Source organism: Trachemys scripta, chromosome 7, assembly GCF_013100865.1.
Source record: "Trachemys scripta elegans isolate TJP31775 chromosome 7, CAS_Tse_1.0, whole genome shotgun sequence".
Lineage (NCBI taxonomy): Eukaryota > Metazoa > Chordata > Testudines > Emydidae > Trachemys > Trachemys scripta.
In genome coordinates this window covers 63,217,042-63,229,005 of record NC_048304.1, presented here as the reverse complement: position 1 = coordinate 63,229,005, position 11,964 = coordinate 63,217,042, and the positions used below count along the sequence as shown (strand labels likewise).

The following is an 11,964-nucleotide window of genomic DNA, read 5'->3' as shown; positions in this document are numbered from 1 at the left end:
TTGAATGCTGTGGTGAGATCTGGACTTGTTTTGATCCTGGGAAAATTGAATCACAATAAATTTCTTTTGATAAGCTCATAAAGTGCACCAATAAAGAAGGCACATTATTTACGTGCTTAGCTGATTTAGCTGCATGGTGAAACGTCTAGTCAAGCGTATCATGGCTCCTGCACACCATTTAGAGACAAGGGATGGTTCTCTAGACTGGAACTAGTTTGGGTTCAATTCCCAGATCTGCCATAGTCTTCATGTGTGACGTAAGGCTAGTTGTTTCATTCCTTCTTTGCACCCCATCGGTAAAATGGGAACGCTACTACCTCCTTTCTCCCATGCTTAATCTATTAAGATTGGAAGTACTTTGGGGCAGGAACTCTCTCTTACCATGTGCCTGTGCAGAGTCTAGCACAATGAGTCCTTGATCATGGTTGGGGCTTATCAATGCTTCTGGAACCTAAATAATAATTTCTGTGCCTTTGCTAAGGTCTCTAGGAAGGAACACATACTGTTTCTTTAACTCTATAGAAGGAAGCCAGGCAGAAAGGAACTGGGGAAAGTTCTAGGCAGAGTTCCACTGTGAAGAGGAGAGATGGAGAGGAGCTGTGGGGATACCACCATTTTCTTATTATAAGCTTCCTTGTTCAGTGTAAAGGGAAAGTGACTCTCTCCCATGATAAAGTCTGGAGTAGGGGTTTTATATTCATCTCCCTGCAACAGACTGCTTAACCAGCCTTCTTTAGTTTTCTCTTCTCAGTTTCCTACCCCCATAGTGAATAAAGCCATTCACAGAGAACTGCCCACCCCCAGCGTTTTAACTGTCCACATGTCTGGTCTGTTGGCTCCTGTAATTGCAAGCGGTCTCATTAGCTTGAGTGGGCTACTCTGGCTGTATTGGTGCTCTTCCTCAGGGGGGTACAAAAGCTCACACTCAGGATGGGGGGGTGCTGTTCTCACAGCTGGAGGCACTGAGCCATTCTTTCAGCCAGTCTCTCACTCACTCTGCTGGAGTATCTCTGCCACATTCTAGTAGCAGTACTGGCACCCCCACCAGCACACACACAAAAATAAACAAATCACAAGTCGGACCCCAACAAATCATGGTGTTTTTTTTTAAATGTGTGTTTTAAGTTTTCATTTTTTAAAAACTCTCTGCCCCCCTATCCCCCCCCCCCCCCCCCAACATGTGCATGTGACAATAAGTACTGGCAATTTATAATGAGAAATACCGACTTTGGCCACCAGAGAAATTCAATTGGGGCCTCCAGACACTGACTTTGCACCAGGTGCCCCAAACACAATTAATGGTGAGCTCCCCCCCTCCACATCTGCTTTTTGCCCACCGGTCCCATAACAATCCCCCCCCCACACACACACACACACCTGACCCTTGCTGCCCAGCTTATCTCTGCTCCTTCTGTAGCTGTGCAAGGTCTTCATCCCCTCCCAGGTTTGGGGAGAGACAGCCAGCTTCAGCAGATCATTGCTGTCTGCTCCCGGGGTGGTGGTGTAGGGACAGAGGGGAGAAGCAGAAAGCAGACCAGCCCATTATTCATAAAGCAGGGAGAGGGAAGCAGAGCCACCTCGAGGTCTCTTTCTGCTCCCTCTTCTCTTTTGGCTCTTCCCTCCCCCACCGCTGTTTCCTACAGCAGTTCTGATTGGCTTCTCTTCCCCAGGAGGCAGGGAAGCAGGACAGGCAGAGGGGAAGTCTGGAAACCCAGAGCCTTTCAGCAGTGGCCAAAATCCACCTTACTTGCGGTAAGTTCATGAGAGTGGGCAGCACTGGAGCAGATGTGTTCCCCTGCTAAGGGCCTGATGAGTGCTGCGTTTTAGTCACGGGTATGTTTAGTAAAAGTCACGGGCAGTAAACAAAAATTCATGGCCAGTGACCTGTCCATGACTTACTAAAAAAAAGCAGTGAATAAAAACCAGGGGCCCCGCAGGTGCTGGGGGAGGGCAGCCCGGTTGCTTGGGAGCAGTGCATGGCCCAGGACCCCCGCTTGTGCACGTGTGTGGGGGGTGATGGGGGGCAGGGAGGGGTCCCGCCCCCCTCACCCACAGTAGCAGAGTTTGGGTGTGGGAGGGGGCAAGGGGTTGGGGCACAGGACAGGCCAAGGCGAGCTCTCAGCAGCGCTCACCTGGGGGGCTCCCCAAAAGCAGCGACACCCCCCTCGCTGCTAGGTGGAGGCATGGCCAGTCAGCTCTGCAGCTGACTTGCTGGATCAAGCTGTACCTGCTCACCCTTGTTTTTGACCAAACCTTATGCAGTGTGCTACACATGGAGCCAAGTTACAGGGGGAGCTAAGAGCAACCATCTCATTGAGAAGCTCTAGTGCAATGCTACCATGCTTTGGCACATGGGCTTGAAATTTGGTGTCTGGGGAGGGGGATCACCTGCCATAGATGTGCCTTTTTCCTGACCCTGTGAAAATTCACCCAAATTTGACAAGTCATAACTCTGTAAAATCTGAGTCTGCTCATGCTCAGTAGAAACTTGTGCACGTAAATTCTCCAAAGATGCTGTCTGCACCAAGCATGGTCCATCCTAGGGCTTCAGGAACCGACCAGGAATTACCTGGCAATTGCTCCTCCCTGCTACTGGGTGGGGGGCTCTGTGGCAGCAGGCACAGGAAGTGAGGGCAGAGAGACTGTCTCATGTGCTCTGAGTGTCCACCCATCCCCATTTGTATCCAGGCAGCAAGTATTAGGTGGATGCAGCTACACTGGAATGCAAAGGAGTTAGAAATTGGGGATGGGGATGGGGGAAGAGGAAGAGGAGGTTGCAGGAGCCAGAGATGGGAGTAAGCAGAGGAGGATGGGTTAGGTGCTAGTAAACGGGTGTGGGGTGATGGGAACAAAGTGTGGGGGGGGGGGGGGGAGGCGCGAGGGGCTGTTATGAGTAAGTAGACAGAGGGGTCAAGTGACTCACCAAAGGTCAGAAAGGAAGTCTGACCGTAGTGGGGCTAGGTGTTGAGTCCTGACACCCAGGCCCCCTGTTCTAGCCACTATTTTCCATGTTTACAAATGTAAAATAGATATTTGACCAGTCACTTAAATTTAAAATAAAAAAGCAGTCTTCAGCCATCTTCCAAAAATTTTATTTTTAATGCTTTTAAATATTTGTTTTAATACAAGATAAAAATAATATATTAATTAAATCTGGGTTTAATTTTAGAGTCAAAACAATATTTACTTATTTACATTACTGTGCTTCAAACTTCACTGCCACAGGAACTTTCAAACCTTCAAGTAACGTGTGTGTGTGTGTGTGTGCGCGCGCTTAACTAAAAGATCTGTGTTTAGTGCAAAGAAACATTTTCCCCAAAAACGTTTAAGTACTAGTTTTTATATACCTTGTTATGTGAAGCACTATACATTAGTGTAGTTTGTAATTCCTCTGTATAATAAGTCACTTACAGTTGAAAGAGGACATTACATTAAGTTTAAAGTAAAGTCACTACTTAAATCATGGGGTTAATACATGAATTCAATATGCTCCATTTTTTAAAAGTTATTTTAAATTCTTATACAACTACCACAACTCTGTTCTGAAAATGTATTTCACGTAGAACTATGTACATTCCATTCATTTAGCACACTTGTGGCTCAAGCTATGAACATTACCAGAAACTACAAAATGGATAACTGAAAACAGATGTAATATAGTACTGTGCCTTTTAGTGTTCAGAAAGACATTTACAATGAAGGAGAACTATTTTGTAGGTTAATTCCATGTCAACTTTGCCCAAAACACTGTTTCAGTCAAATCATAAAAATCAGACAATCTTTCAAAATCTCTCCATGTCTCAAAGGAACACCAGAAAAATACATGTATATGGATTATTAGTGGTCTACCAATTAATCCTTGACACAAAAAGGCCTTTAGGCAGGCGAGGTAATTCACAGTTCACGTTAGATCATTGCTGGGGTATCTACTAATTACAAACTGCCAACCCTACAAAGCCATGTTGGCTTTATAATTACCATGGGTGAACTTTTTTTTTTTAAAAAAAGAATCCTAAATTGCTTTGAATAAGCAACATAAATTATGGCAAAATCCTTCTTGACAAAAATATCTTAATCTTCTCAAATAGAAAAAAATACAAGAAGGAAAGGACTAATAATTCATTATTTTTACTATGTGGTACTTGAAGTCTACAAAAGAACTTCCATTAAACTCAGACAATTCCAAGTAACTTGATTTTGTTGTACTAATAAGAAATTGTGTAACTAGTAATGAAACAGTATAGCACTGTAGTGTGTAAGTAGTTAATACCGCTGTGCTAATAAAGTTATGCAAACTTTAGGAATGCTGTTTTAAATATTGATTTTTGTTCACAACCACAGTAAATTCCACTAATACCATTCCCCCAAGTGTTATTCTTTTTTGCACCATATGAAAAAAATACAGTTAGCCATATGGGAAAACAGATCAAGAATTGCTACACTGAACAATCTACACATTTATAAATTAGCCAAGTTTTGGGGCTTGGGGGGTTAGAAACTTGTGAAAAGGTTTTATTTACCATATTAGCACTGGCAGTTGGGATTTCCAGCTCATTTTCACTGAGCTCTGCTTCTTATAACATCAAACCACTAATAACAACGGTCCTAGATTTGATGTCATCTCTATAGAAGTGACTTTACTTCGAACATTCGTTTATCTTAGATATTCTATTGGAACATGTTTTCCATATGGTGCATGGAGATTTAATGTGACCTAAAATAGAAAACAAAATCATTTGCCCACTTATTTATAATACAAGGGCTCGGTTCTACATGGTGCTGAGCACATTGGCCCAGATCCAGGGAAGCATTTAAAGCATGAGTAATCTCACTGAAGCTAATGGGTCTACTCATGTGCTTAAAGTTAAGCGTATGCTTCACACCTTGCAAGATCTGGCTCTAAGTCAGTCTGAAAGTCTGAGGACTTGGGGGCCTACTGAAATGTTTCTGCTTATTTGATTTTCTTAGAACTATCAGAACTATCGAGTTGTCCTGTTTTTGCTGGAGGACTCCATAAAAGGAATAGAGGAGTGGAGTGGAAGCTGAGTCCTCAGTTGAAAAGCAGAGGTGTTGAATCTTTGATAAAAAGATTCTCTCCCAAGTCTTTGTCAGGAGTTTGCGTTAAACGGTTTTAAAAAGTACTTGTTTTTTTATTCAGGTTCATTCTCTGGTAGTGTCACAATCCCACTAATTTTCCAGTCCTCAGAGGAATCCTCCAGCAAAAAGAATCAAGACCTGATACTTTGAACACAAACAGTTTGCATGTAGCTTTCAGCCTTCTTATGTCACGAGACCGAGAAAGGGCACTTTCCCCTTTGCGTTTCACATTCACTGTATACGCCAAAAATCTAAGCCTGAATTTACACTTTTGCCTCAAGTATTAAGCCAGAGTCCCTCAAGACCTCAACTATTTCAGCCAAGTTAAAAGGGACAATCAGTTTGGGGTTTTTTGTTTTTGGAGGGCTGGGGGGGGGGGGGGAAATCTGTACATCTGACCCTACTGTTCCAATAATCTCAGGTATTCCTTGTAACTGAAAGATTTAGAGAAATGTTTCTCTATTTGATTCAGTTTATTTACTTTGTGTGTTTGAAAGTCCATTTCTCATCATTTGCACTTCCTGTATAAAGCATTAACCTGATGACCTCACACATGTCCTGTTTTGAGGGGGAACTCACGTATGGTTTTACCCCAGGCTCTGCAACAGGGCATCTGCCAGAAAGAGCTGCAGGTAAGATGAACTAGAAGAGGCAGCATGCAAGTGTGTGAGGTCATAAAAGGGGAGGCACAGCAAGCTTGAGCATGTTTAGCATTATTCAGGCCCACCCCTTGCAGGCTGCAAAAACAAACACCAAGACTTGTTAACAGCAGGGGCAAAAAAAACTGTATAAAAACATTTTTAAAATTCTGTACCTCACTTGACTTTGAAACGAATTGGGGGGGGGGGGGGGGGGGGGAAGTCTAATCAAGTTGCCAGTATTGCTTTAAGGACCAACCCTTGTTTTAAAACTCTGAATAAAAGCACCTGAAATATTTTGTTTTCTCTTTATAGTCAGAAAATCGTTATGAACTACTGCATTTGTATCTATTGGCAGAGATGCCCAACCTCCAAGAAAGAGAAGGATTGACAGTCTTAACACCCTGCCCAGTTCCCAGGAAAAATCAATCCTGCATGTTACAAATATCCGAAACAGATTCTTAGCAGCCAGAGGATCAGTGTGTGAATACATAAAGCAATGGTGTAGATAGCAAATATCCTATTTTCATAAAAATATTCAAAACACAAACAGCAATACTGATTTGACAATACTTTAGATGTAAACAGCACTTGAGAAATAAATAAAGCTGGAGGCAAAATAAAAACCCAAGAATGTTTATGCTTCAAAAACAAAGATTTGAACTTTAAGTATTACACATAAAAATCTTGAGATGTCATTTTAGTTTATGTAAACACTTCTGTGATAAGTTATAGAACTTTTTGCTTTACTAGACATGAGTAAATAAAAGACTGAAAAAGAATTCTACAATTCAGACACAGCAAAGCTGATCAGCAGTCTGGAGTTACTGTCAGAGTCAACAGCTTTGCAAATTTAGTTGCATTTTTTATTCCTGTTTTCCCTAAAGTATCAAAAACCTCAAAGAATATAAATCTTTACACATTTTGGACGCACATTAAAGTGTTAAAGAAATAACACTGTTAAACAATGGCCCAATGAATTACTGGGCACTACAGAAGCAAGTGTGTCCCCATAGCTGGGGATGTTTTATTCCAGAGTACCAGAGAGGAATTTTGAGACTGCCTCTTCCTAGCAGGAAGACAAGGGCAGCAAACAAACATTGTTTATCATAAAAACGTAAGTCCTTGGAGATTAAAGAGTCTGTTTTGCAAAGTGTCAGTGCATTTCCCTAGTTTAGGTGCTGGGAGCACTCAGCAGGTTTGGATGCTTTACCATTAGCAGCAGGTTTGTTAAAGAACAGGAATGTTACAGAAATCAAAGTCTGCAGAGCAATGTAACTCACACTAGGTGCGCGCCTGCATTTGGTACACATACTCTGGGATATGGAATTCATCCCAGGAACAGGAACTAAATAAACTTGCAAACTTTTAAAATAAACATTATGAAGAGCCGGTAATATATTCTCTCCTGAATGACTGTTTCTAATTCCAAGTTTAAAGTATCTTTGTTAAGGCCCATAAATGTAGAGATGGGAGACCATACTAGATTCTTGAGCTTCAAATACCTAACTAAGTCTTGCAAAATTCTACTTGACTGGGTAAATTTGTTGTTGTTGACAGGCAAGTACTGTATGTATTTCAGTTTTCCTATACTCACTGTAAAGTGGGAGTGAACAGTTTGTATCGGGATGGCAAACTGTCATGGAAATTTTTTGAGGCTGACATTTTACTACCTCTTCTCACACATTAGCTATTCTGAAATTATGGGATAGTGAATTAACGTGATGATCACCAACATTTATATATTTGTTGCAATTTGCAACTCTCAAATTACACTACTATTCCCCATTAAATCTGACTAACTACAGTTAAAGCTACCTTCTTGCACACAAAAATATATGGATAACAGTTTGTAAGATCACTAACAAGTATGGGCCTTGCTTGCACACACTATTTCAGGCTCCATTTCTAATCACTAGTCTTTCACAAGCAAAATCAGGATCTCTCAAAAAAGTGATAGAAGTTAAACCACTTAAAATACTGTAACTCCTAGTGTTATAAACAAGCAGCTTATTTCTAACCACCAGTCTATTTTCATAATTTCTAAGACTAAGTATAAAGCATTTTACTGTCTATACAATTCATCAAAAAACCCTTAGGCATTCAAATATGTTCAACATTTGCTGATACCAGATGGATTGGGACAAAAAAATTAATAAAAGAGATCAACATTAGCACTATTTTTGAAACTTGCTTTTAAACTTTTCCTGAAGGGAAAAAAAAAGTCACTACATGCATTTCCCCATCTATTTACGAGGCACTACGTTACTTCAAGGCAAATTTAACTGTTCTATTCTTCTAGTGGTTAAAGAGTTGCTCATAAAAAGCATGCATAGGTTTAGGTGAAGTATTTGATAAACCATACAGAAGAGAGAGTAACTATGTGACTCTAAAGCACTTAAAGCTACCTCATCTTCATTTTCAAGAGATGTAGCTTTCATTTCTAACCCAACAAGGAACTATCTAAGCGGTAGGACAATGGCATAAACCGTTTACTCTGACCAAATAAGCCCTGTTCAAACATGATCTTAATAGCTGACAACCCCCAAATCAAAAAAAGCAGGCGGTTTCATTTTTGGCATTCTGTATATACACACACAACACATATTGTCCATTATACCTTTTTCAGAATTCTTATTTAAGATTTCTGGGAAACCATTTAGTAAAGAGCTATACTACTTTCCTTATTCTGACAAGCCACTCTTCAGAATCTCATTTTGTAAGTGTACACGCTTCAACGGAAAAAGTTATATTTAATATTATTTTTAAAAGAAAGTCAGTGGCTAACAAATTAGTACTTAGTATTATTTGTACAGGCAAACATTCAAGGTACCAGAGATCATCTGGACCTCAAAACAGCAAGTCTGGTAAAGCATACATTAAAAGTGTAAGTTATTCTCTACCCTAAAGCATTTTTCTAGAATCATGCCAATGGTAATGACGACTTCTCTATTTCAGATTCATAATGATCTATGGGGCAGCCTCTACTTATCCTCCTAGCGTTAGTTTCTACTATTACCTTGTGAAGTATGGAAATCCCAACTTTGTGAATGAGAATCTAAGAAGCAGGGCATGAGACCACAGGGATGGAAACAGTTATTTTCTTATTTTTTCAGCTAGTTCTGTAGAGATTTGTTACGAATACTTCATACTAACTTAGATTAAACTAGGTACTCTTCATCCAATTAACCTTCTCATTATTGTAGGTTTTGAAAAGGGCCAGCAATACTCATTAGGAACTGTACCATTAACATTGCATTCAAAAAAAGAAAACATTGGAAACCAGATTCTCGCTCTCCTACTCTGCTGATATGCTCTGGTATTAGCCAATGTGTGGTAGTACAAAAAGAGTCTTGTGGTGATGTAGAAGGCAATGAAGACATCTATAGAATAATGTTCATGTGCAGCCAAAATGAAGAAGATTCCAAAGAGATTCAGGACCCAGGATAAAGTATGCAAGAAGTTCCAGCTTCTTGGTGTATCTAGCAAAGGACAAAAGTATCAAGTTAAAAGATTCACTTAGAATGTTTCACAAACCAAGGTTCTTAGCAAGTTTACTACACCTACTCCCATCAGACACCTGACATGATCTTACATTTACACAGTAATCCGAAGGACTGAACAAAATAGGGGCCTGATCCGGTACTCATATGCACAACCCAATTAATTTACTTCAGCATACTTTATTAAGAATTATGACTATGAATCACTTCACCCATTATTGAAGTGCAACAAGCACAGGGGTGAAAGGGAGCACCTGTTTAACAGTACATAGAAATATTGCACAGTAGAGCCCTGTGCAGGACTATTCTTTACTCCCGCTCCTATCATTATGGCAGCGGATCCTGCAGGATCCCAGTCCCGCTGCAGGGCTCCATTACACAGTAACATATGGCATGACTACAAGCAGAATACCTTCTCCAGTGGCAGCTATACAGATATAGGTAGGTCTGGCATACTTTTCTTTAAGAGAAAGAAGTTTCCAGGTGCGCATGTATAACTGATTTTGAAGTAATTCAACTACAATTCCTAGTCAAGCTAGCTCTCTTAATTTGCTGTTTAATGCATTAAAAAAAAAAAGTCACATTTTGAATTACTAACAATACCTTATAGAGTGACGAATAATTAATATCAGCATCAAGTACTGTGTGAAGACCAGTCAAAAAGCTCGTATTTTTGTAAAGTTTTATTTTCTAAGTACTAGACTCATGTTAACACTATAAGAAGCTTATTGTATGCAGGAAAGAGGGATGAAACAGAAAAAGAGTGAGGATCAGATAAGGATAACCTGATGTGAAGGCAACTTCTAAAACAAAATTGAAAACTGAGAAAAGTAATAGAGAAAGGGAAAATATGAGCACGGGTACGGACAGTTGAAGAATGGAAGACCGCTGCTGTACAAGAAAGCAACTTGAACAGCAAGATCACATCTCTATTTAGTTCATTTAAGAGTCTTAAATTAAGAAGATTTTAAAACATGGCAGTGACACAGTAGTTGAAACTGATACGGCACTTCCATTTTCCACCCCCAATCTTCACTTGTTAAAATCTTTTTAGAAAGTTGCCTTTGGGGCTGGGGTTACCAAAACCCCACCCAAATGCTTCTGAGCCTGAAGGTGCTATGGAAATCCATTTCATAAGCTCCCATATGGAATGTATGTCCTAGAATTGCTCAGGCTCCCCCCGTAAGCACTTTTACAAGGAGGGCAGGAAGCCTGGTAAGAAGTCTGTTTGGGGGCTTGAAAAGTAGCTAGGTGCATTCTGAAAACCACATACCCTTCACTTTCCAGTTATAGTCTAAGCAAATCTTATCAAGCACATTCCATGCTAATCTTTTAGGACACCTAGATTTTACAGTGATTGGTCAAAATACTCAGGGACTTACTTAAAAAGAACTAACTTCCATCTCCAGCTCAACACTAATCATGAAAGCTTTCAGTCATAAAAGGAGGAGATTTTGAGAACGGAAGAAATAAAAATAGGGAAGGAGTATGCCTCTTAATTACAGTCACTGTCATGTCTCCATAATACTCGTACGTGTTTGGACATTGGCATTGTGTACTTACATTCAGTGACAAAGAAGTTCAGCATAGTCAGGACAACAGTATGGCCACTGAACATGTAGTCTCCACATGTATGTACTCCAGTGAGTGTCATTCCAAAACCACTCCATATTGCAAATGCTCGCTGAAGTTTTGCCCACACGTTGCCATACAACTAAAATTAAAACAGCAACATTAATATTTAAAAGCCATTGCTAAGAATACTTTTTACTATAGTCCAAACATGTCTAATAGAAATTCAGTTGCTGCCTAGCACTATGTATATTTAATTCACATTCCCCGTTTCCATTTTTAACTTTTTACTGCAAATACAGATTATCAGAACAGCCCATGGATTCTATTTTGGCATAACTAGGATCTATAACTATAATTATAGAGGTACACAAAGTACCTCTGATAAGTACTTTCTCTAAATTCTGTGGTTTATTTAATTCATAGCTATAAATGATTCACATAATGGAGCTTCCACACATTCTCTTGAGGATTTATTCCACAGCCTAGTGAGTCAGTCAAAAAGATTTTCCTGCTATTCAGCCTAAATGTTTTTCATAATTTCATTCCTTTATTTTTAGTTATAGTCTTACGCCCTACACAAGCCTTCTCTTTCCTTAGTGTTTCCATCCTTCAAATACTTGGCAGCTGTGTGTCATTTTAGCAGGCTAGATGAGGTATAAATATTTAATTTTCAGTCATTCCTCATAAATTATCCCCTTCAGTCACTCAAATGTGTTCCTCTGATGAATCCTCTCATTTGCATAGAGTACTACCCTGAAAGCCCCAAAATGAATGCAATATTTTAAGTGCTTTCTATCAAAAACCCTATAGAAGTGACTACCAAATTAATGATCCTTGATTTGCACATGAGGGTCAGTATTTAACAAGCAGAAGTTTGCAGCTAACTACATAAATGCTTACAATATGACTATCCTTATCACAATAATTTTCATCTGAGAAGGTTAAACCAAAATCAGAAAAAAACAAACATTTAAGAATATTCCTTTACCTTTCCGGAACATTGCAGATGCTGGCCTGGCACAGAGAGTGAGGTAACAAACATTGTAAAGCAACGCAACAAGAACACTGTCCCCATTAAGCTACACAATCTGCGTAAGAGTATAGACCTGGGGAAATAAAAAGGGACGCAAGAGTCGTACAAGAATTCAAAT

At 39.9% G+C, this 11,964-nt stretch overlaps 1 protein-coding gene across 6 annotated transcripts in view; it reads right to left on the bottom strand.

The window, feature by feature from the left end:
* Positions 1-3,989: 3,989 nt before the first annotated feature.
* SAMD8 (sterile alpha motif domain containing 8) overlaps positions 3,990-11,964 on the bottom strand; it is a 34,121-nt gene continuing 26,146 nt past the window's right edge. For all 6 annotated transcript variants that reach the window (XM_034775869.1, XM_034775871.1, XM_034775870.1 and 3 more), the window contains 3 exons: positions 11,802-11,919; positions 10,802-10,952; positions 3,990-9,217 (listed from right to left, as the gene is read on the bottom strand). In XM_034775869.1, coding sequence (XP_034631760.1) covers positions 8,913-9,217; positions 10,802-10,952; positions 11,802-11,919 — 574 coding nt within the window. In that variant the 3' untranslated portion in view covers positions 3,990-8,912. The remainder of the gene's footprint in view (positions 9,218-10,801; positions 10,953-11,801; positions 11,920-11,964) is intronic.